At 47.4% G+C, this 25,619-nt stretch overlaps 1 protein-coding gene and 1 long non-coding RNA gene across 6 annotated transcripts in view; one reads left to right on the top strand and one right to left on the bottom strand.

The window, feature by feature from the left end:
- The window catches only part of Auh (AU RNA binding methylglutaconyl-CoA hydratase), a 94,630-nt gene extending 72,159 nt beyond the window's left edge, over positions 1-22,471 (top strand). For both annotated transcript variants that reach the window (XM_038332539.2, XM_038332538.2), the window contains 4 exons: positions 16,842-17,029; positions 18,350-18,400; positions 19,155-19,202; positions 21,908-22,471. In XM_038332539.2, coding sequence (XP_038188467.1) covers positions 16,842-17,029; positions 18,350-18,400; positions 19,155-19,202; positions 21,908-21,985 — 365 coding nt within the window. In that variant the 3' untranslated portion in view covers positions 21,986-22,471. The remainder of the gene's footprint in view (positions 1-16,841; positions 17,030-18,349; positions 18,401-19,154; positions 19,203-21,907) is intronic.
- LOC119816181 lies at positions 4,781-24,573 on the bottom strand. 4 transcript variants are annotated; one of them, XR_005285698.1, is made up of 5 exons: positions 24,392-24,573; positions 18,904-19,069; positions 16,812-18,259; positions 10,533-12,638; positions 4,781-4,946 (listed from the first exon to the last, which is right to left on the bottom strand). It is a non-coding gene; the product is annotated as an uncharacterized LOC119816181 (long non-coding RNA). The 4 variants fall into 4 exon arrangements; XR_005285695.1 differs by lacking the exon at positions 4,781-4,946 and having other exon boundaries at positions 8,550-12,638; XR_005285696.1 differs by lacking the exon at positions 4,781-4,946 and having other exon boundaries at positions 8,550-12,638; positions 17,705-18,259.
- Positions 24,574-25,619: the final 1,046 nt, after the last annotated feature.

Genomic DNA, 25,619 nt, shown 5'->3' with positions numbered 1-25,619 from the left:
CTAGTTTGTCTACTCGAGTTTTGCTGAATTCTCTATCATTAAGATGTGATTGGTAGTTTATCTTTTGAGGCCAGCATCATCTACAGAGTGAGTCCAGGACAGCCAGGGTTACACAGGACACCTTGTCTTGAAAAACAAACAAAACCAAAACTGGTGTTTGCAGCAGAGGAGGGCAATTCTGAAATTTATTCTGAGGCCAATGGACACGGAATACCCACTGTGAGGTGATATGCCTAGGCAGTCTTAATGAGCTGATTGAAAAGGTTTGAACAGTTCCTTCACAGGAGACACATGTGAGGGAGAAATTTTTACCTCAGCTTCTGAGGCTCCTGGCTATAGTCCTCCTCAGGGGACCTGGAATTCTGAGGGCCATGTAGCCACTGAAGTGAGCTCCCCAACATGCAATAGGAGCAGAGAGGCACTTGTCTGTATTAGGGGCCTGACAGACTTGACTAACATCCACTGTGACCTTGGTCTCCTGAAATAATAGCCTAAGCTTGTATCTCTCCTTGAGGGGTTTGTTTATTTGTTTTAGATTAAAAATAATTTTATGTTGTGTGGCTTTTTATGTATACCACATGTGTTCAAGTGCCCTTGGAGGTTAGACTGTTGGTCGATCTTTCTGTCTTTACTGTCAGCTCACAAATAACCACATGGAGACTATTTATTAATTATATAAGCTCAACTGGTAGCTTAGGCTTATTACTAAGTAGCTCTTACAACTTAATGCATTTTTAGCAATGTACTTTTTGTCTAGTGTCTTTATTACCTTTACTGTGTACTGACCATGCTGCTTTCTCTCCATCTGGCTGGCGACTGCACATCTCTGCTCTTCTTCCCAGTATCCTCTCTGTCCCCCAAATTCTGCCTGATTATTGGCTGTTCAGCTTTTTATTAAACCAATCCAAGTGACAAATCTTCACAGTGTACAAAAGGATTATTTCACAGCAGTAGATGGTGTCGGATGCCCTGGAACTGGAGTTCAAGTGTGTGAGCTGCATGATGTGTGTGATGGGAACCCGACCTGGTCTTCTGCAAGAGCAGCACACACTCTTAAACACAGAGCTGTCTCCAGCCCTCTGACGCGGTTTCGGTCGCACACCATAACCTGCTTCCTGTTTTTGTAGGTGCTCTGAGGACTGTGTCTGCACACTGAACAGACCGAGGTGTTCCGCACAGGCTTGGTTTCTGTAGTAGATCCCGTGGACTTAGGATGAGATGGTTACCTGAGATCAGAATGTCTGTTCCACTCTGGTTATTTGCCCACTTTATGTACACTGTGTAGAATTCCAACTTCGCATCCCTTTTCAAATATTCATGGTAAATTTTGTATGCGTGTGCTCGTACACACACGTGTACAGATGCCCACGGAGCCAGAAGAGGGTATCAGATCTGCTGGAGCTGAAGTTCCTTGTGGTTGTGAGCTGCCTGATGTGTGACGAGAGCCATAGCCGGGTCCTGTGCAGGAGCTGCACACACTCTCCAGCCCCTCAGTGTGTCCTATTAAACATGAGACTGAACTGCCGAGTTAGTTTCGCCAGTTTCTCTTAAGCAGTGGCTCTTCTGAGGTGGAAGGGTTTAAATTAGGTCCATGTTTTCTAGAATGACCCTAACTGAACAATTACACATGGGGCCAGGATGATGGCTCTGTCATTAGAGTGCTTGCTCTTCAGGTGTGTGACAGCACACACCTGTAATCTCAGCACGGGCAGAGGCATGAGATCAGGCCAGCTGCTCTGGTGTCCAGCCTCAGTAAGAGACTCCATATCAACACAGGATGCATAGTGATAGAAGACACCTGGTGCTAGCTTGAGGGTGTGTACACACCTGTATGTGCACTTTTCACACCCACGTGAATACATAAATACTGGTCACACATCACACATATTCAGAATAATAAATTAAAATAATTTTTTTTTAAAAAAATTGCATGATGATGGGGGCTGGAGAGATGGCTCAGAGGGTAAGGGCACTAGCTGCTCTTCCAGAGGTCCTGAGTTCGATTCCCAGCAACCACATGGTGGCTCACAGCCATCTGTAATGTAATGAGACCTGGTTCCTTCCTTGCCAGCAGTGCATTGTATGCTTAATAAGCAAATCTTAAAATAAATGCATGATGAATTATTTTCTAAAAAGTAATGTATCCCATTTATACCTTTTGAAAATCATGTATTTAAATTATCTGATTGTCTGTTTCTGCCCATCTGTCTATCTAGGGGGCCAGGATGGAATCCAGGGCTTTGTACATGCTAGACACTGTTCTACCAGTGAGCTACAGACAAATCCCGTACATTAGGTTTAAAGGAAAAAAATTAAAAAACAAACTGAGAAAACAATAGTAATAACTATAATGAAATAGGAAGTTTTCCCTATTCCATTACATCCACCTCGGTACCGTATGTGAGCGACTACAGTCCAGGGGTGAGAATGCAAACTGAGATAGTTGTGATGCCTCAGTCTGCAAAGGTCCCATCCCCAGCACAGTCTGTGACACTGTTGTTTTGGTGTAGTCAACACACGTGCTGTACCCACATCCAGTACTCAGTGGTGTGGTCTTCAGAGGGACTTCTTTTTGTCTACAGGTGGACCTTGGCTACCCAGTTGTCCCCATTGTGTCCTCGGTTCTGTGGGTTAAATCTCTGCAGGACAACTTCACGGCCATGTCATCCTTAGACAGAAGGGTTAGCATGGTGGTGATGGGTGAGCCTTCATCTCACTGTGCCTGCTGCTGAGCCCTAGACTTGGTGTGGGTCATGGGTCCATGTGGCTGTTGGACATGTGTGTAAGTGCCTGATACACACAACTAGGTATTTGTCCTTCCCCATAGCCTCTTTTTAAAGGTTGTTATTTCTGTGTCCTTGTTCCTTATACATAGATGAGCATTGTTAAAAATGACTCAAAGGGAGATAAGAGAAACTGATAGGTAGGTGCGTAGGTTCCCTTAAAAACTTTGGTAGCTCAACTAAACCTAAAGAGCCATTTTACCACAGAGGATGTTGAAGAAGAAACTGGAGCAGAAACATGGCCTACCCATTCACCACACAGTAGTTGTCTGCTCCCCAGCATTTGCTGGAGGGTGCTTGCAGGACAGCCCTCCCCTGTGCAGACCACAGCCTGAGCACCTCACAGTCCAGAGTAAAGAGCGTATTTGCATGTGGCCTGTGTGCGCCCGCCCTGTACTTTAGATCACCTCTAGTTGCTGGAGTACTTACTTACATTGTGCAGGTAGCTGCCTGTTAGGCTGCATTATTCAGAGTAGGGACAGACAAATGTCCGTTTGTGTTCAGTAATATTTTCCGCCTGTTGTGGCTGGAGTCTGAGTGCAGAGCCTGTGATCATGAAGGGTGAACTACATCTATACATATACAGCACTTAGGGGCCAGTGGGAATCATCCATGCTTGTTCGGTCCTGAGTGGAATGTACAGAGGCCATAGGGTTATCAGGGAGACAGTGAGCATGCTCAGGAGTAAATGACAAGTCCCTCTGTCCTGAGTGGATTGCACAGTGGCCATAGGGTTGTCAGGGAGCCAGAGAGCAGGCTCAGGAGTCAGGACAAAGCAGAGGCCCTCTGTGCTGGCGTGTACTCCACACTTGGCCCCCTTTCCCTTTTTCTTTTACAGGCTCTTTGGGAAGCCACACCTCTGGCTTCTGTAATGAATACTTGATCATCCATGATTGACTTGTATTTACCACTCTCCAGTGGCTCTTCTCAGAAGCCCAGCTCCTCTGTAAGTAGTGCAGACCCCACAGGCGATTCCTTCCCGAGTCCTCATGGAAAATGCAAAGCAGAGGGTGTGCTTGCCCAGGAAGCTTCTGCTTGGAGAACAGATGGGATCATGAGGCAGTCTCTCGCTGAGCAGGATGGGCTGCAAGTTAGCAAAACTTAGAAGAGCTTAACATTTGACTGTGCCAGGACACTCCAGATGTTAGGGGTCACCTATGGGGCAGGGAGCACTGCTGCTGCACCTGGCACCCAGGCAAAGGAGAGGAACTCCATGCATCTTAGTGACCTCACAGGCTTGCCTTATATGAGGAAGTTGCCCATGGCTTCTGGAGTGACTTCTTTCTAGCTAGCCCTTCTGCCTTCGCAGAAGCCAGAGAGGTATGCACGTTCTCTTGCACAGGGAGCCCGTCTCTCTCTGTGCTAGAGTGAACAGTCTCTGGGTACTGGGGTTACACATGTCATCATCATGTGCAGCCTGATAGGTTTATCTTGGGGCTGACTGTCTATCTGCTGTCATAAGATGGGGACTATCACCAGCAGGACATGGTGGCAGTGTTAGGAGTCTGGTTAATTCAGAAGCTAAGGTTGGAGCATAACTTGAGCCCAGGAGTTTGAGAGTAGCCTGGGCAGCATAGTACTGACTTAGATTACAGTAGGAAGGACAGATGGAGTGGAAGACACCATGACCCTCTGTTGCCTTAGTCAGGGCGACTATGCTGTGATAGACACCATGACCAAAGCAACTTGGGGAGGAAAGGGTTTATTTTGCTTACACTTCCACAGCACTGTTCCTCATCAAAGGAAGTCAGGACAGGAACTCAAGCAGGGCAGGAACCTGGAGGCAGGAGCTGATGCAGAGGCCATAAAGGGTGCTGCTTACTGGCTTGCTCCCATGGCTTTGCTCAGTCTGCTTTCTTAGAGAACTCATGACCATCAGCTCGTGGATAGCACCACCCACAATGGGCTGGACCCTCCCCCATCAGTCATTGATTAAGAAAATGTCTTACAGCAAGATCTTTTGTAGGAATTTTCTTAATTGAGGTTCCCTCCTTTCAGATGACTCTAGCTTGTATCAAGGTGATGTAAAACTAGCTAGGACAGCTACGTATTGGAAATATGGAAACTTCTCTTTTTCAATAAGCTGGCAGACTCCGTGGCTATTTTTCAGAGAGTAGAAATCAGTGTCTTCTCGGCTTTGTGCTGGCTGTTGTCCATTAGTTGCTGTGGAGTGGGAAAGGTGAACTTTTGTTAGACTACATGCATTACCCGGTTGTTTGTGTTTGCAGTAGGGGTCCATCCTACAGTTAGGCAATACCAAGTAGCTGATGGGTGGTGACTGGGATCAGTCTATAGTGTGTTTGCCATGCAAGTGTGAGCGCCCAAGTTCAGTTCTTAGAATCCGTTGTGTGCTGGGACGGCCACAGTCTGGATGCTTCCATCTGCAGACCTGTCCCCAAGAGAGCAAACCCAGGACAGTTCTCTGACCTTCAGCATTTGACCGAGAGCAGCCGTTCTCAACCTGTAGGTCACAGCCCCTTTGGGGGATGGAAAGACGCTTTCACAGGGGTCACCTAAGACCATCAGAAATCGTAGACCTTTACAGTTTGTAATAGTAGGAGAATGACAGTGAGGAAGTAGCAGCAGCGAAAATAGTTTCACAGTTGGGGTCACCATAACACGAGGAAGTATATTAAAGGGCCACAGCATTGAGAAGGCTGAGAACCACTGCCCTAGAGGCTTTCCCTCCTCACCCTTTAATTTCTGAATGAAAGGAGTAATAGAGACTATAAATTTGAAGAAATCTTTAACGTTGTTTTTGAAAGCTTTTAAAAAAATAAACTTAAAATGAAGGGAGACAGTGGTTGAAGCACATTTTAAAGGCAGCTTTTGGACTTGAATGTAGTATCCGGAGTCGACTTTTCATGGGTGTCTTTCGCCACTGCCCATACATGACTTCCGCAGCTCACTTGTGTGCAGTCAGGTGACTGCATCAGCCCAGCTGAGAGGATGACACCCGCCGTCTGTCTGGTCAGTGTTCAGAAACACTGCATCCTTTGCCTTTTGTTTTTTCTCTGTACCATTTTCCTGGAGCACCCATTCCTGCAGGCAAGCAAGCTTGGTCTCTGTTGGTCAGGAGCAGAAGAGTCACCTTGCTAACGGTGTGCCTGTGTGAACTGTATCTAACCTGTTGAAATGCCCACGCCCTGACCTGCACCATGCTCCCCTGCCCAGCCCTGCCTGCCGTCACACTGCCTTGTTAGACTCTTGCGCTTGCTCACACTCTCCCTGCTCATGTTTCCAGCAATTGTAGGCATTTTTAGAAAGAGAAACATCATTTTGAGGCATTGTGCTTCTTCCAAGACAAAAATAATAACTAATACAAATGTAAACGTTTAAAAACAAGGCCTGGTGCAGTGGCAGCTCATTGGCAAGGGGTTCTCATCTACTCATTGGCCCCATTTAAGAGTAAACATCATTCTCCATGTCTCACCACAGTCAGAAAAAATAAATGTGCATCGAAGACCTAAGTATAGAAACCCAAAGTAGAAACTCACAACCAAGTTCAGAAGGAAAAAAATACTTTGCTCTTGAGTTAGAAAGTAAAATTTCTGAATTCTCAGGCACCAAAGCATTATTCATTTGAAAGGAATGCAGAAGTGTGGTGGCTTTCTGCATCCCAGCCTTTGCTGTCCACACCTACATCCAACCTTGAGCCAAAGACGTGTGGAGACTTTGTTGTGAGCACGTGCAGACTGCCTTCTTGTCATTTTCCACAAACAGTACATCCCTCCTGCAGTGTTTATGTTATGTAATTATCTAGAAAGGGCCCGTGCTTGTGCAAGAGGATTAGCATACATTTGCATATGCTGTATGTTTACATGAGGGTCTTGAGACTGTGTGCGCATCTAACCCCAGGGGTCCTGAAACCCTTCTTCCCATGACTTGCAGGACGACAGCCAGATTCATCAAAATGAAAACTGTCTGTTGTCAGAAGACTATGTTAAGGTGGGGTGGGGGAGTGTGTGCCCTATTGGGGCATGACTGATGGAGGACTTCCCTTCTTGCAGTATGGAAAGAACCCTTGGAGCTCCATAGAAGGAAAACTAAAGAAACCAGTTTAAGAAAAGAGCCAAGAGATTTGAGATTTCCTTGGAAATTAAAGAAACTGGTTGAAGAAAGAGTCAAGAGATTTGAGCAGATTTCCCTAAGAAGTGGAAGGGCGGCAGATTAGAGCGTGGAGAGATACTGACCATCAGCAGTCCTGGGCATCATCACAGCCAGGCCTGACCTCCGCACCCACAGCGACGGGCACTGCTGTTGGGTGTGGGACATCTTCACGTAAAACAATAGACACAATTTAGGAAGCACTGTGGAATTTTCTTAAGAAGTTGAGAGCCTGCCTACACCTGAGCAGTGTGGCAGCATCTGGTCTGTGTTTCCCGCAGCTACTTTTATGTTGCATGAACGTCATCCTCGTTTTCTTCTCCAATGCTATGTCCATCCACCACTCCCTCTTGGTACACATGGGCTTGTTTTCCTTTCTTTGTTATTAAAATAATGTCACAAGGGAAAGCTTCATACACTATGTCACAGTGTACCATTCAGTAGGTCCCCAAGACTGGAATAGGCTTGTCTGTCACTAAGGGTGGGTGTTCTGAGGACTGTGACAATCCTGCTTGCCCCTTCCTCCAACCTTAGGTAGTGATCTGACACGTGAGCAGGGTGTTCTGAGTTTGTGTACTGCACACATCTCTTTTCTAGCCAGACTGACATTTTAGTGTCTATTTCAGGCATTGCCCTCTTTACATTTTTAGTCTGCTAGTTTTGCTTTTGGGAGTTTGAGTTTCAGGATTCTGATGTGTTAGGAATGTGTGTTGTGTGCTTTGCTCTTAGATTCATTTCCCTCTTGTCCTCCCTCCCCCTTCCCACTAGTCCACTTCCTCTTCTTAAGTAGTTCCCCCCTCTACTTGTTTCCCACCTTAGACATGGGGGGAGGGGACAAGCATGCAACATTTGTCTTTATTTCACTTAATGTAACATTTCCGGCTCCACCCACTTTGTGGCAGATGCCACAATTCCATTCTTATGGCTGGGGTACTTCAGTTCATGTATATTGCAGGCCATCTGCTGACTGGCACCTCAGCTGACTCCATAGCGTGGCTGTCCTGACTGGTACTGCAGTGGCACAGATGTGCAGGTGTCTCTTATCTATTCCTTGACTCCCGTGGGTGTACCTGGAGTGGTGCAGCTGGGCCAGAGGGCGGAGACCGTTTTGGTTCCCTGCAGATGCCCTGTACTGCTTCTCTGCTGGCTACACTGGTTTAGTGCCCACTGCAGTGTGCTCTCTCCGGCTTTTGATTTTGTTTTGGTAGTTCCTCTTCTGACAGGTCATTACCCTGATAGGTAAGGGCATTGAACATTTCTCTGCATATTTATTGGCCAGTTGAGCTTGACTTTCTCTAGACATGCCTATTAATTTAGCTTGGCCCTTGTTGATTGGATTACTTTAGGTTCTTGGGTTACAGTTCATGTTCTTTTTACATTCTGTGTACACGCCCACCAGGTACACGGCTGAAGGTCGTCTCCTGTCTCCCATTCTGTCGTTCTTTTTCTGTGCTGTCCAGAACTTTTTCAGCGTGATGTAGGCCCCCCCCATCAGTTCTCGCTCTTACTTCCCTGCTGTCGAGTCCTGTTCAGGAAGCCCTTGCCTGCCTGTGTCCTGAAGGTCTTCTAGCAACTTTGCAATTTCAGACCTTACCCCCATTTTCAGTGGATTTTGATTCAGTGTAAGTGGGATCTACTGTGATTTTCTGTATTTGGATGTTCATCTTCCCCAGCGTTTTGTGGAAGAGGCTTTTCTTCCTCCAGTTATATTTTTGGCACCTTTGTCAAAAGTCAGATGGCTATAGATGTGTGGGCTTCTTCATGGGTCCTCGGTGGAGTCTTGTTGGTCTGCACGTCCATTATCATTCTGTGTTTGCCACTGTGACTCTCTTGTATAACTTGAGATAAGTGATGGTGATATCTCCGCTGCTGCATTTTCTACTCAGGATTGGTTTGGCTATTCTGAGTCTCTTATGCTTATGTATGAGTTTTAGGGTTGTTTTCCTATGAAGAATCGGCTCTAGATTGCTTTCAGTAGTGTTGCCACTTTGACTACATTGATCTTGTTGGTCTGCGTGCATGGGAAGTCTTTCCACCTACACTGTCTTCTTTCATTTCTTAAAGTTTTTCTTACAGAAATCTTCCATCTTACTGGTTAAGTCTGTTTCTGTGTATTTTATTTGTGTGCTTCATTCATTCATTTCAGAGCTGTTATCAACGGGATGGCTTTCTCACCTTGATTGTCACAGATTTGCAGAAAGACTAATGATTTCTTTAAGCCAGCTTTGCTTCTTGCCATTTCACTGAACGTGCTCAGCAGATGAGAGAGTTCCCTGGTGGTCCTGTGGTCTTGTGTAAGACTGGGTCACCCCAAATGTGGACACTGCGACTCTTCCTTCCCCTTCAGGTCCCTCCTGTTTCCTTCTCTTGCTTATTGCTCTGGCCCACTAAGTATCCTGTGAGTAATCGGAGACAGTAGTCACCTTTGACTCATCCTTGGTTCCCATTTCAGTGTAGCACTGGCTCTAGGTTGATTATACATAGCTTTTATTGTGGTAGGGGAATTGTCCTTCTTTTCCTGTTTTCTTCAAAGCTTTTATCGTGAAGGGAAAGTGAACTTTGTGGAAAGCGTTCTGCATCTTTTGAGATATCATGTGATTTTTTTTTTTTTATCCTTTGACCAGGCAACTGTAATATTTTCTGCTTTCTTCCGGCTTTTCCTCTTCTTAGGTAAAAAGCAAAGCGCTCATCTCCACGGTGGGAACCACCCAACAAGGCGAGGGAGGGGCTGGGTTTTGGAACCCCAGCTTGCTGTGTCCTGGCTTAAACGTGTGTCCTGTGCTGTCTCTGTTGGCTTTACTTCTTTCTCTTGAGGGCGGTCTGCCCACACTGATTCACACCCCCCACACGCCTTTTCAACTAGATTTTTCCCCACAGACTTTGAAGAGAATAGAGAGGAATTAGCTATGACCTAAGATCCCTGCAGGTATCGGCAGTTTACATACATTGTAAGTTTACAGTCAGTGTGAGGGTTTTGTTTAAAATACTGACAGTGTGGGCTAATCACACACACACACACACACACACACACACACACACACACACACACACACCCCGTAAATCCATCGCTGCCCCCTCAGCTGTATGTGTCACAATGGTAGCAGATAGTCATGTTCTCACATGGAAGCAGTGGCAGTGTCAGCTGTGTCCCAATAGTCCTCTTAGTGTCCTCCTGGGCAGTGCACGCCTGCCCCAGGGGTATAGCACTCTGCGGACAGACTGGTACTGTGACAGTGATGGTGCTGCTCTGTCTGCGGGCTTCTCACTCACACACTCGGCAGTGTCGCTGAGGAGCTGGTTGTGAGACACGGGCAGCATGAAAGTGTGTCAGCATTAGACAGGTTAACTTGCAACTGTACTTTAAAATCGTTTGAAATATCACAGTGCAAAATCTGCCCCCAAAATGGGTGCTAACGCTCAACCAACTGTCTATTTATGAGCAGTCTCTAAGAAGGAAGGCTGTGAGTGGGCAGTGCTGTGGGGTTCCGCGACATTTTATGATCACAGCTTTGACCAGTATACAGCAATGGTACTGTTAATGCACCTGTTGCCCCTTGTCTGCGGGGCTGCGCACTTAGATCCCCAGCGTATGCATGAAACAGCAGGTCAGTCCTGTCCACTGCCTTCCCTCTGGGTACATACCTGTGGAGGCACTGATGGTAGAAACCAGGTGCAGGGAACACTGTCAACGGTGTAGACCGTCCCCAGCTGCCGTGGGGCAGTAGTGTTCCCATCTCAAGCACACCGAAGAAGAGAAGGTCACGTCCTAAGCAGGGCAGCACGGAGCAGGAGTTGTCCCCAAGCTGCATCAGTGTAAATCCATGAACTACTTCTGAGTTTTTCCACTAAACTGCACACATCTTGGGGAACTGAACCTTAGAAAGGGAAACTGTGGATTGGGGGAGGGTACAGCGCCATGAGCAAGCAGTGGTGGCTTCCTTTTAGCAGTGCTGCCTGAAGGGTAGGCACAGTAAGCTGACACTGAGTTATGCTGTGCATGGTTCTTCTTGCTGGTTTGGATGAAGACTGAGGCATTTTGTGGTATATCTTGTTTTTATATTATTTGTCTTGCTTTTCTGTTTTTCTTGAGCTATGACTCAGAGTTTTGAAAAACTGACCAGTAGTTGGTTATGGTTTACAAAAATAATTTTTTTTCCGATAAGTTAGAGTTGCCTCATTGTGCCGGGCTATGCCCCAGAGAGTGTTCATCCTTTTTTAATGTAAAGCAGCTGCAGAGTGCCAGTGGTTTCCCCAGTGACCAGTAATTCTCACTGCTTTTCTCAGTGGACTCTCGAGCATCTTACTTGCTTAAATTTGCTCATTTTGCTGTTTTTTTTTTTTTTCCTGTCTTTAAAAAACACAAAGCAGTGGGCAATTCCACTTGGGACGGGTCTCATGCACGCAACCTCAGAGTTCATAGAGATGCTGTAACAATGGCCAGGCCCTAAACCCACAGACAGTGGGAGATGTATCTATTGCAGAGTGAGTGGGAACCAGGCTATCCACCTCGGAGGCACAGGTGACTCCCCTTCTTCCCTGCAGCAGCCCTTGCTGGCTGAGCTGAGCACTGCTGTTCTCTCAAAGCTTTCTGCCGCTGTCACTGCTGGCTCCAGATGACACAGCCAACTTCATGTTCTCTTTTCATTGGACTCACAGAACCTTTGTCCATCAAAGGAGAATAAGGCAGACAATTGTGAGGCTCTGGCCTCTGCTGGTGAGGGAAGGCAGGTGAGCTGGTCTGCCACCATCCACTCATGAGCCTGTGTGTGTGTGTGTGTGTGTGTGTGTGGTGTGGTGTGTGATATGTGTTTGGTGTATTGCGTGCATGGTTTGATCACTGCAGCTCTGTGAGCCCAGGTTGCCAATTTCACTCATAACATATTGACAGTGTGGTCTCCTGGGAGTCTTGCAGACATTGTGTTATGCTGTGGTGTGTAGGCAGCTCTCAGTGGGTGCTGGTTGTGTGTTCATAACAATCCTGCTGTACTAGAATCTTGCGGTTTTTACCGTGTGACCTAGTTTTGTTAGGAAAAATAAAACTTTTCATGTCTTCATCTCTGAGTCATTGGTTGTATTTTGGAAACATTAAATGTTTTTCCATGTTATTCTTTTTCAATAATATTTTGCTGGTCGATGGCAACGCCCCACATATATGAGAAGGAAGTGTGTAGCTGGGTTTGAGGCAAAGTACGTGTCTCCTACCAGGGGTGCTCCACTGTGTCTTCTTAAACCCTCAGGTCCCTCACTGAGTGAAAGCCCCCGCTCTTCACGTGTGTGCACCTCATCCTTTAGTCCTCCTTGTCATGGGCAGCTACCATGTGCATCCTCTGTAAGAGCTGTCCGACAGCAATGTCTTCTATGCTACTCTCTCCCCACTCCTTCTCCTTCGTTGTTTTTAAAGACGACTCCTGAGCATGCTCTGTTTCCCTTTCCTCGGCCTGCAAAGGATGGAGATGATTGTAAACTTCTGGGAGGTGCTCGGAAGACTAAGGATGCACAGGGTGTGTTGCATGGTCTGCACTGTTCCTGTGGACGATCTTCCACTGCGGTTCACTCCGGGTTGACACCCCTCAGAGAGGTTAAGACTGTGGCCTCCCCTCCATGTCTTGTCTCTGTTGAATCACTCCATTGAGTCACGCCATGCCAGGAGGCAGCCCTCTCACCTGGCTCACTGCTGCAGGACAGAATGTTAGGCAGAGGCAGGGGAAGCCTACAGCAAAGGCCTCCTGGGCTCCAGACCTGCAGAACCTGTGAGATGAAAGCCATTGTTTTGATTAATGGAGTCCTTTGTAATGCTGGTTCGCTGACTGCCACAACCCCCTCATCCGGTCATAGGGATGAGGAAATCTTTTCTTGGTAAAGAACTTAGTGAAGACACTGTCACCACCAAGCTGAGTTTGGAAATACTGTTGCATAATTGGTTTTCAACATTTGAGATGTAAGAAGTGTGTGTGTGTGTGTGTGTGTGTGTGTTGGGGGTGGCAGTGGAGACATGGCTCAGAGGTTAAGAGTGATAGCTTGCTGTTCTTGCAGAGGAGTTACAGCCACCTGTAACTCCAGCTCCAGGGGATTATCTGGCCTCTGTATGTCCACTTACATAGGTGCATGTACACACACACACACACACACACACACACACACACACAAACAGCTCATGGAGTGGCCTGACTATGATGTGACAGCTCCTGCTGGGGGTCAACTATGGCCCTCACTGTCAGTTGAAAGCTGCATTTCCAGCACTGAGTATCTCTCTTGGGGGCTCCTTTAAGTGTGTATTCCTCTAGCAGGACAACTGTGTCATGTTACACACACACACACACACACACACACATACACACAGACAAAACACCTGTTCTTTTAGGTAGAATAGGTAGTCATCACAGAAAGAGATTGTGATAATCTGTAACATGTTGTTTCTATGACTAGGGAGTGAAATGGACGAGTTTCACACAGGAGAGTAGACATGGTCACAGAGTGTATGGTGGCACGTGCTGCTTGAGTGAGCTAGCTGGTACCATGTGGTGCTGCAGAGTTCAGTTACTCCCTCTTTCCTGCAGCCTCTTCTCTGGGTTGCTGCTGTCCAGAGATTCACGAATTTGGGTGTGTTGATGGCGGGTGGTGTGTTGACGGCGGGTGTTGTGTTGATGGAGGACAGTGTGTTGATGGCGGGTGTTGTGTTGATGGTGGGACCCTGCTGGCAAGCTCTCTGCCTACTTGAGACCTGCAGAGTCCACTCGGCTGTGTGGGAAGCAGCTATTATGAGGTAGTCATTTGGTCTCTGGGTGCTCCAAGACTCTTGAAGTTCAGCCTGCAGACTGCACATGGTACAGAGGGTGGCTATGCTGCTGGTAGTGACTGGAACTGCTCAGAGTGCTCTTTGGCTGTCTTCCCATAGCTTTTAAAAGGAAGACTGTTATCTGGTCTGCAGTGACGTACTTTTAAAATGTTAAAGAGACATGGGGCTGATTACGGCTAGGGGTGTAGCTCTGAGGCAGGGCTATTACCACAGTTAACAAGGATCTGGATTAGAGCCCCAGAACCACACAAAGAGAAGTTAAGACATACAGTGATGTCTGAACAAATTCTTTTTGTTAAAGAAAGCAAGCATATTGAGACATTTAAAAAGCATCATTTTGTTTGTGCTGAGTTAAGCTTCAGCTTGTCTTTCACTCACAGTGTATACGGCCCTTGTAGAAAGGCTTTTAATAACTAATTCCAAAACTGTAAAGCTGTATCAAGTGTTCTAATTTGCTGCCGGTTGCTTAATTGACCTTGTGAAAATAATTGAATGTCTAACCTGTGTCTTCCTGTCCAGCCCTTAAGCATTCTAGTTTTTGCTAAATGAGGCATTAGTGAGAGCCTGGCAGAGCTCTCCCTGTGTGGTTCAGGATGTTCTGCTATGGTTTAGCCAGCTGAGTTTTCTCCTCATATGTTCTGACCGTGGCCTCCCTGCCCCCATTGCTTTACAACATGCCAAGAGCATGGGGGATCGAAAGTATTACAACACTCTGAACAATGATCACATTGAAGGCTAGCTATTCCTATGGTTTCTGTGTGATTGTGACATGCGTGTTCACACCAGTCAACATATTGTAAAGGGGGGAAAGTGATTTGTGTGAGCAGTGGGCCCTGGTCTACTGAGAAGGTTTGGCCCAAAGCCTCCGACACAGCTCTCAGCATCTGTTTCATGTAAGGGCATTCACTGCAGTGTGGAGCTCTCTGTTTAAGAGAAGGGATTTGAGAAGGGATTTATAAGGAGCTCCTGGGGCCAAAGGTCACTGCTAATCCTTCAGGTAAAATTCCTTGCTATGGCCCGTGTAGCTTTCAGCTTGAAGTCTGTGTGCTAAGTGTCCCCCTTTGTTAGTGTGGGTTCTTCTTCTATGAAGTCAAGAGGGTGGAAAAACGAAGGACAAACAAATCAGACCAAGCTTGGTGCTTTCTACAGTTGACATTTCGTACGGGATGGCTCCAAATTATGTTCAGTTGTTTACATGTTATGCTATAATCGATTATGAATGTCAGAGCTTTCTTAAGGGAAGCTGTATCTGTCTGCTGCCTCCTGCACTCAGCCTTGTATTTCTCCTCTGGCAAAAGCTTGCTCTGCCTGAGCCCCTTCTGAACCTCTGCCTGTTTTATGTAGCGTACCCTCAGAAGGCTATTTTCTAAGTTTTTTTTGGATGCCTTCCATTAGATTAAGTAATAGAAATTGCAAACCAGGTTTTTGCCCTATTCAAATAATATGTAAATGTGAAATGTTAGTGACAGGATTAAATCTGTTTTTATTTTGTAGCTGCTGATTGTCTGCTAACGTCCACTCTCCTAGAAACAGAGGTCCAGTTTAATTCCTCGTGCTGCGAGACACACAGCAAGGAGAGTCTCATTTCTGAGCCCCTGTAGCCTTGTATGACCCAGCTCTAGCCAGTGAATAGTCACAAGCAGATGTTGTTGACCAGTGCTTAATTAAGGTTTTCAACAAGTAGAGTTCGTTTTGCCTTTTCCCCCTTCTTTCTGCCTACTACATGTTTGCAGACATGATGGCAAGGCTTCGGCAACAATTTTGGACCCCTGATCTAATGTAGAGACAGAAAGATACAAAGTATGGATGAGAGCAAAGGAGAAACCTGGCGAGAATCTGGTTTCCGACCTTATAGAAGCTGTTTGTCATCTTTGTGCACCCTTGAGAAAATTAGCCCCTCAAATTTTTGTTTTTGACTTTTCGCTTCAAGAAGCAGTTAAATCAAGATTGTAAAATGTATGCCTTGCTGCAGAACTGCATTTAGAAAAGTGTGCAGTGGGAAGGCTGAGGATCTGCTGAGATCACGTGGGGTGCTGAATGGTCACTCATTAGCCAGTGCTCACCCTGGAAGCAGAACCTCAACCTATGCAAAATATTTAAGAGAATCTTCGGAACATGCATGTGAAGGCATGACTGTCCCGCATTGTCAGCACCGCAGAGCAAAGGTGCTGCATGACCACGGATCAGAACCTCACCAGAGCCCACGGGTTCCCACCATCCCAGAGGGCTTGGCTCCAGCCTCAGTGGGAAATTCTTAGTGTTGTCAAGTGTCCAGTAGGTTAAAATCTGCAAGTTAGGGATGCTTTTCAAGGACTGAAAAGTTGTTGGTTGGAACTGGAGAGATGACTCAGTGTTAAGGGCCCTTACTGCTCTAGAAGACGACCTAGGATCAGTTCCCAGCACTCATTCAGGCAGCTCACAAGAACCTGCAATTGACCCCAGGGCATCTGGCTCCTCTTCCCATCCTTTCCCCAGAAGATGCTGCAGTGAATTGGTGTATGGTGGACCTTTAGCCTCTGACCTGTGTTTACCCTAAATTGGGCAGTTAGTTGTACCACTAGTTGTCTTCCCTTGGAGCTGAGGAGTGCCTGAGGTACTGACAGAGCTAAGACCAAGTGTGTATCCCGACTCTGGAGAGCAGGCTTCCTCAGTAGGGAGACACATCTGAATGAGGAGGAGGGCCAGTGAGCAAATGGATACGTAAGTTTGTGAGCGAGCATCTCCAACAGCAGTGAGCGCTGTGGGACACAGCCAGCTTCCTCATACCTGCTTTCATTTCTGCTGAGTTAGAATTAGCTTACAGTTCACACGCCACCAGGGACTCTCAAGTTTGTGAACTGATTTTGTCAGAATTTGGGAAATTCTTCCCAGGCTGGAGTGGAAGCTTAATGGAACTGTTCCTGGTGGGTGGGTTCCTGGTAGCCCTGCTTGTCTGCTGCTGGCTGCCTGGGCCAGTGACTGGGAGGAAGGCCTGTCCTTGCCAGACCAGCTGTGTCCAAGTGCCCAGACCACTCCGTGCCACGCATTCTTAGGTGCTTCGGCGTTAGCAGTTGGGTAACTCAGTACACTGGAGTCTTTCTTGAGGCACAGAGGTATCTCTGGGAGGAGATCTTTCAGATCCTCACCTGCCGTTGTCTCTCTCCCCCACCTTTCAGGAGGGACACAGAGATTACCGCGTGCCATCGGGATGTCCTTGGCCAAGGAACTCATCTTCTCCGCACGAGTTCTTGATGGTCAAGAAGCCAAAGCTGTAGGCTTGATCAGCCACGTGTTAGAACAGAACCAGGAAGGGGATGCTGCCTACAGGAAGGCACTGGACCTGGCGAGAGAGTTTCTACCTCAGGTACCAGTGAGAGCACCTGTGTCCATTTGAGATCACTTCGTAACATTCGGGAATAGTGTAACGCCCATCTCACGAGCTGAGGTGGCCCTGTCCTGCCTCAAGTAAAGCAATTAAAATAAGATTTGAAGGTAATTCAAGGGTTGCACGGGAGACAGACATACAGACAGACACATGGCATGCATGTGTACCACACACACACACACACAGTCACACAGTGTAACTTCCTAGCAAGTCATTTTAGCTTGTTTACCAACTTATACTCTAACCTGAGTCATCTCTGTAGAGACAGTGATGGGCTGGCTACTACCTCCCATTAAAACATGTAGGATGGCCCTGCCTCCCGCTGAGTCAGGAGACTGCATGTGCACAGTCCCGTGGAGGTCAGGCTCGCTGTTGGTGTTTTCCACCTACATACTGAGGAGGAGTCTCTTTCTCAGGCCCTGAGCTGTGGAATCCAGCTCATCAGTCCAGTCAGGGTGCTCTCTGCCTGTTTCTGCCTCCTCGAGTTCTGGGATTACAGGGTGGCTGCCACACCAACCTGCCCGTCATGTGCGTTGAAGATCTGAACTCCCAGTAAGCATGTTACCCACTGAGCCCTCTCCTTGGCCCTACTACATTGCGTGTTAATCTAAAAAGACCATTCAATACAAAATCTAGCATCAAACTGACACTCACCTCCTGTAGATAGATGTAAACCAAGATCAAAGACCTCAGCTCTGTTTTCAGAGTGTGACCGTCTCTAGGGTAGTGATGGCAGCTGAGCTTCCACAGCTTGTGAGTGCCACTGTCGTCTCAGAGAGGGCATTTAGTTCTTCCCTCCTTAACCCGACATACCTGAGGAGGACATACCTGTGTCAGCCCACCATCACTGCGGTTAGCTGTCTGTGCGGAGAGGACACACCGGTCGGTCCCTGTGGGCTCTCCATGCTGCAGGAAGAGGTAGCAAGTACATCAGTGACAACGCAGGGCCCAGCTTGACAGCCCAGCTCATCTCCAGCCTGAGCTTCAGGCTCTGCCGCTGTAGTGTAGTGCCGAGCCGGGCAGACTCCCCACACTCCCCTCTGCTTCCAGTGGAAGGACAGTAACCAAAGAGTGCTAGACATTTAAAGCACACGCCTCCTGCTGCCGACAAGGCCCAGTGTGATCAGTGACAGCCACTCTGAAGTCCAAGAAGCTCAGAAAATCAGTTTCTGTCTCGCATCTCGGTTGTTGTTAGCTGATCTGTAGATCCTGCATTGAGAATATGGGAATTATACTTAGGTATTCTGTATAATTTGCATAAGTTTTAATTAAAACTTGTTTCTTAACTTTGAATTTCAGGGGCCTGTTGCAATGAGAGTGGCCAAACTAGCAATTAATCAAGGGATGGAGGTGAGTGTTTCTGGTGCTGTAGGGGAAGGAGGCTGCTCCTCGGAATCAGCTTAGACATCCGGGTTGTTTCCTATACTCTGGAATAGAGCTGGTGTCATAGTGACTGAAGCTGCTGGGATTCCCTTCAGGGCCATGGATACAAAGTTCTGATGTCCTGGCAGCTCGTGGCAGCCTTGTTCTCTTTGACATTGCTTTAGTGGGGTCCTCAGCCAGTCCCTGGGGAAACAAGCTCCTTAGCCAGATCATTCTTCTGTCAGTAATTCAAGGAGAGCTGCCCAGCTCTGCCAAGTATCCTGCTCTACCTGGAACCTCTCAGTGTGTGCACGGAGAAGCACTGAGCCCAGGCTGGTCTGAGGTGTTTGTGCATCACACTGGGAACATGACCACAAGGAGGGGTCCTGGGCTGGAGGAACAGTGGACAGTGCAGATTCTCATAAACTTTGGAACTCATGTGCGTGCATGTGTGCGTGAGTGTGCAAGTCTTTGTTTAACCCTCACTGTACCTCTTCTGTAGGGAGTAGTGCAGCTAGGTCCTTGTCAGACATGCCTCTGAAGCAGAGAGAGGTCAACAGCTTTCCCGAGTTGTACAACTTCAGATGGTGGAGTCAGGCTGTGACTTCAGGAGCCAAATTGGAGGTCTCAAGTTGCACATACTTCAGGACAGTTGTGCTATATTGAAGGATTCTGTTATTTTAGATTGTTTGAGATTATATTGAATCTTCCTTATTCTGCTAAGATACATTTTTATCCTCAGGTGGACTTAGTAACGGGATTAGCCATAGAAGAAGCCTGCTATGCTCAGGTATGTAACATAGCCATACAATCAGGCCATGATAATGACAAGGGGTTCTGTTTCTGTGTGCATTCCCATCTTTGGGGGTGGGTACATCTGAGATTTTGCAGGGGTGCCCTGCCACACGCTGATGGTCTCTGTGGTCTGTTGGCTATTCCTGGGATTTTGAGCCTACTGTCTTCACTGAAAAAGAAAACCGTATGATCGTATGAATGGACCCCTCCCCGAAAGCGAAAGTCTTTGTCAGGTTCTAGTCCTTATTCACCATCAAAGCTCTCAATAAAGTGTGAGCAGAGCAGGCCTGTGCTGACGTGGTCCCTCTCTGTCAGGGTCAAGGTGGTGGTGTCCTCTCACTTCCTTTCAGCTCCGGGTCAGGAGTCAGGCTAATGCAAGAGGACAGAGTTGGAAAGGTAGAAACGAGCTAACACAGCTGAGGACATTTCAGAGATCGCAGTGGAACCTGCTCAGAAGTCAGCAGGATCGCACTGACCCTGCACACCAGCAACATGGAAACCTGCTCAGAAGTCAGCAGGATCGCACTGACCCTGCGCACCAGCAACATGGAAACCTGCTCAGAAGTCAGCAGGATCGCACTGACCCTGCACACCAGCAACATGGAAACCTGCTCAGAAGTCAGCAGGATCGCACTGACCCTGCACGCCAGCCACAAGGGAAATAATGTCTAGTATCTTGGTAGTCAAAACATTTAATAAAGTATACACGGGCTCTAGAGGAGAAAACTAGTAAACACTGGTAGCAGAAACCATGGTCTACATCATTAGCTGTCCGTGTTGGAGGACAGGAAGAGTCCTGCAGGGTGTGGTGGTGCACACCTTTATGTCAGCACCCCATGGGCAGAGGCAGGCGTGGATTCAAGGTCAGCCAGGACTGCGTAGTGAAGTGGGGCCTTGTTTCCAAACAAAGATAAAACATCTGTGCATTTAATTCAGTCACAGCAAGCATCTTGACTCCTAACTTTATGGATGGAAGGTTGATTCAGAGTTCATAGCTATAGAACAGGTAGCTCCGTGTGGCCAGAAGATATTGCTGGGAGACCAAGAGTACCCAGACTTTGTGATGCCGCTGATGGGAGAGCACGTCAGTGGACCCAGGGCCTCACTGGGGAGCCCACGCAATATAGCCATGGACTCTTGGACAGAAGGACAGCAGCTGCTCAGTGGAGAGCAATGGGCATGACGGTCAGCCCTGGTGGGGGGACAGTCAGCCCTGCTTTGGCAATGCTAAGCCCTCTTGAGAGAGGAGTGGTGGGTTTGGCACTGCTGAAAGGATGGAAAGGGCTGTGCTGGAAGGGAAGTCTTTCCAAAACACGGATCCGATGAAGTCTCACATCCAAGACACAGCAGGAACTCTGAAGGCTGCACAATAAGGTAGTGAAAACCTCTTTACGAATGGACAAGAGGGACTGGAGAGATGACTCAGTGGTTAAGAGACTGTTTCTCCAGAGATCCTGAGTTCAATTCTCAGCAACCACTTGGTGGCTCACAACAATCTGTAATGGGATCTGATGCCCTCTTCTGGCCTGCAGGTGCACATGTAGGTAGAATGCTCACACCTTAGATAGAGAGACAGACAGACAGAGAGAACAAGAGATCTGAATAGATGAATAAATAAAAGAACAAAAGGAGATCTGAATAGTTCCCTTGCTGCAGTAGATGGGCACATGGCACACAGCCGTATGAGATTATGCTGGAAGTACCTGTCGTTTGGAAACTGAAGACTGCAGTGTGTGTTAAGTGACCAAACCTCAGGACAGTGGGCACTGACCATGGCTGCCCAAGCATTAGTGGTTCTGTGGCCCCAGCATAGATGGCAGTTTGAGGTAAGCCTGAGTACCCTTTACCATGTTGCCCAGCAGCTGTGTCCTTGGATGTTTGCCCAGATAAGGTGAAAGCATCTCTGCCCCAGAACCTGCCGCTAAACTTTATTCATAGTTACTAATTTAGAAACAGTAAAGATGTCTGTCCTTCATAGTCAGGCTTAGTGGCACATGATTCAAATCCAAAAAAGTTCAAGGCTGGTGTGCCACACCTTGGGACTTTAAAGGTAGCCTCCATTATGTAGTGAAACCCTTGCTCAAGATTGAATGAATGAATGAATGAATGAATGAATGAATAAACAAACAAACAAACAAACAAATAAATAAATGTCCTTCACTCAAGCCTGTCCTACCTGTCAAGCAAGAAAATGGTGTAAAGGAGCCTTAAGCTCATGGCGCTCGGTGAAAGGGTCCAGTCTGAAAGGACTGGATCCTGAGTCATTCCAGACAGTCCAGTGACATCCTGGAAGAGCTGTCTGGAAGGATGTTTGGGGCAGCTACGTCACTCTCTGTACACTGTGGTGATGAGCAGGTGACGTCTGCCTCTGTCACACTCCCAGAACGCTCAAGCGCGCTGACTGTTCAGGAGGTAGCGGTGGTGTGCTTTGACGCGGGCTCTTGGAGCTAGTGGTAGAGGGAGCCCAGGGGTCTCCGTGCTGAGCTTTTCATTGGTTTACCTCTGAAAACAAAATACTTCACTTTTTAAGCATATTTGAAATGGAAATTAGTGTTTGGATTAAAAATAGTTTGCCACACACTTAGGAAATTGTTCAAAGGACAAGTGGCCTTCCCAGCACCTACTGGTGGCTTTCATAATTAATGCTTTGATGCGCTGTGTGTTTGTAGGTTTTAGTGTTTCATGTTTTGTCTTTCCTAGACCATCTCAACGAAAGACAGACTGGAAGGTCTTCTTGCTTTTAAGGAGAAAAGACCCCCTCGCTATAAAGGAGAATAGGAGGAAAAACCCGAGAAGCCCTGTAGTGCTGGAGACTCTCTCGATCGGCTCCGTGTCTGACACGGGGAAATCTCAGCGACCAAAGCCGAGAGTGGGTTGGTTCTCACTACGCCTGGAGCAGGCCCATCTGTGCTCGAGCCACTGTGCGCCATGTCGTATTTATTCAGATTTATAAAGCTAGCCGTGTCTGTGGTCAAAACACATTCAAATTAGGTGTATGTTTTTAATATTCCCCGCATATCAGCTTTCTGTCATTAATTTTTTAATGTGAATAATTTATATTGCATTCTCTAGGGAATAATTGATTGTATGTCTACTGTGCTGCATCAAGAAAATAAAACTATTTCTGTATACCAAAAATGTGAAGTTATACCAAATACAGTTGCTGACTAGCTGTGCACATGTCCTTTGCCCCCTGAGGACCTGGGTGGGCATTCTGAGTGAAACGCCCCAGTGTCAATAAAGCCAGTGAAGATGATTTGAGAATCTGCCTCTTGCCCCTTGCCCAGCGTTTCAAAACCGATTGCTGCGTGTTGGATTCCACAGTAACATTTCTGTGCTGATTTTGTCATGGAACCATGTGACACGGTCCCAGAACAGGAAGTGAGTGAGGGGTCGGCCAGCTCTGCTTGGCTTAGCCACAGTATCCTCTGTAGGGGTTTGCAGGGCTGAGCCTTGCTGTGCTCAGACGGGACTTGGTGCTTGCCGGAGACTGCAGCGGACCTTGTGTCCTGCAGCATATATGCATCCTGCCGGAGACTGCAGCGGACCTTGTGTCCTGCAGCATATATGCATCCTGCCGGAGACTGCAGCGGACCTTGTGTCCTGCAGCATATATGCATCCTGCCGGAGACTGCAGCGGACCTTGTGTCCTGCAGCATATATGCATCCTGCCTCTTCCCTTGTGCTCACATCTTCATCCTGAGGCTGCCCTGCTATTTGACATGATTCTTAAAATTCTGTCTATCCTCATTAGGGTGGCAGCCACGTGCTGCCCATGAGCCAGCTGCTCCCTCACTCCCTCAGCCACTGAGGCTGCAGATCCGCACACCTACCCGTTAGGTAGCTCAGCTAGCCAGCTGAGGAGCTCGGCTCTCTGGGGATCGTGTCTGGTGTGCTTACCTGGCCCTCGGGGGATCCTGTCTGGTGTCCCTACTTGTTTACCGAGGAAGGAGGAAGCTGCTGAGCATGCTAAAAATGTGGCTTGTATTCTGACTGGGCTGGAAGTGCTGCTGCTGGTGGGAAAGGGTGTGGATCTGTAGCCAGACTGCACTTGCTGGTTAATCACATTTGATTTCCTAACAAGGTGTGAGGCTGGAAGCGAAGACCTGTGATAGCTTTAGATGGGCAAGGAGCAGGAGTAGGATGCTGGCTCTGGGTGTTTTGCCTTGCCTGTGCTTTCTCTTGCTGATGTTCTAGAAAGGGACTGAGGACAGCAGTCACAGTTGTCCTCCAAGAAACAGAAGCAACAAAAGCATTTCACTTCATCTCGGTGTGAGACCTGCAGGTTCTGAAGAACTAAACTCGTAGAAGACGGGCCACCTAGTGCAGAACTTCAAGGAGATTCAGTGTCTACAGGTACTGACACTTGTACATAACTCTCACCCATGTACACACATGCATGCACATACACATACAATCAGAATATATATATATATATATATTCTGATTGTATGTGTATATATTATATTACACATATATATTATATTATCATGTCTGGCATGATAATACATGTCTTTAACCCCATCACTTGGGAGGCAGAGACAGGCAAATCTCCCTTGGGTTTGGGGGGCAGTCTGGTCTACATAGGGGATTTTAGGACAGTCAGGCTACACAATGAGACTCTATGTCTAAAAATACGTCTGTGTGCATGTATATGCAGGTGCCCACGGTGGCCAGAAGAGGGCACTGGATCCCCTGGAGCTGGAATTAAGGCAGCTATGAGCCACCTAATTTTAGTGCTGGGAACCAAACTCAGGTTTTCTGGAAGAGCAGCAAGCACTGTGCTTGAAGCTGATTTGCCTGCAACTGTGAGCCAGCCAGTGTGGGTGTTGGGGACTGAACCCAGGTCTTCTGCAAGAGCAGCAAGTGCTCTTCACCCCTGAGCCATCTCTAGCACACTTTAAAAATAAATAAATAAAAATAAAAAAGCTAGAAACTTTTTTTAAAAAAAAAAAAAGGTAGAATCATTTAATCCCAGCACTTGGGAGGCAGAGTCAGGCAGATCTCTGTGAGCAGTTCAAGGCTAGCCTAGTCTGCTGAGTGAGTTCCAGGACAGCCAGGGCTACACAGAGAAACAATATCTTGAAAAAACAACAAAGCTAGCAGCTCTGATTTTCTGTGGTTGCATCTATCTTTGACGTTAAGGGTCATCTCTAGGTCCATTTTCTCCACCAGTCGACTTACCCTCTTTTTCCCATCAAATGCATCTTTAACAGGCCGGGTCATTTTCCCAGCAGCAGTGGGAACGATGCTTTCCAGAGGTGAGGTGTCAGTTCCTGGGCACAGTGCTTTGAGAAAACGGTCCTTTTGGGTGGCTGTCTGTGGCGCTATCCCTCAGTTGACCTACATGTCCACTTTGGTGACATACTCTCCGTTGGCTCTCATTTGGAGTTCAAAGATCCCACTTTTAAATAATAAGTCCACTATTTGTCTGCTGACCTAGTTAAATATTAACTGACAAGTGTGTCTGTGTTTATGGGGCTGTATAAAAAAAATCAATTCAGATTTTCTCATAGTGTATTAAAAATAACTATGGGGCAGATGTGTCACGAAAGAAAGTATCTGGAAGTTAGGTGATAGTCTGGAGACTTAAGAGCTGTTTTACATTAGTTAATAGGTTGTGACTGGGGGGCAAGAAGGAGGGTCGTTTCAACCCTTTGCTCAAAATATCAGTGTTGCGAGCCCTGAAGTTCTTAACAGACGCCCATCTCTGTGTTGCCACAGCCCCTCCCTTCTAGAAAGTTCCGAACTCGCCTCCCCTGCTTGAGAACATCACTGGAACCTCTCTCAGACAGCTGTGGCTGATTATTTTCTAAATCTTCAGGACAACAGGAAAACGCTGTGGACCCAACAGGGAAGGTGGGGTTCTCCAGAGACAGTGCACACAGACGCCATGGAGAGGCCGCCCTGTCCCTCGCTCGTCCACCTTTAGAAGAGGTGGGTGATAAGAGGACCCTTCCTGCCAGTGACAGATCTCTGAGGACAACTACTCACAGGAACCAGCATGGCTGTTCTTTGTGAAATCCTAACATAAAAACAGCATTGGGCAGACAGTGTGACTAAGTGATCGAGTGCACCCTTTAGCAGGCACGCGGCCCTGGGTTCAGCGTGCAGCACCTCAAAACAAGGTGCTTTATGTAGGTATGTTGACATGTTGTCATGGTAATGACTGAATTAGGAAGCTGCCCAGAGCTTTTCAGACACTGTTTTCTCTCTAAGGACTCATACTCTGCGTCTCCCGTGGTGCCCAGAGGAGACCAGCGCATTGAGTCAGGGATTGAAGCCAGAACTGATGACTCAGCTCTTTGTACTTGCAGCCAGCCGGATAACAGAACCACACTATGGCTGCGATGCGTGTGCTGTCTACACAGGGACACGTGTCCTTCGCCCTGCTTGTTCAGCCATCTCATGA

Source organism: Arvicola amphibius, chromosome 6 (assembly GCF_903992535.2).
Source record: "Arvicola amphibius chromosome 6, mArvAmp1.2, whole genome shotgun sequence".
NCBI lineage: Eukaryota > Metazoa > Chordata > Mammalia > Rodentia > Cricetidae > Arvicola > Arvicola amphibius.
This window is presented reverse-complemented; position numbering and strand designations above follow the sequence as displayed.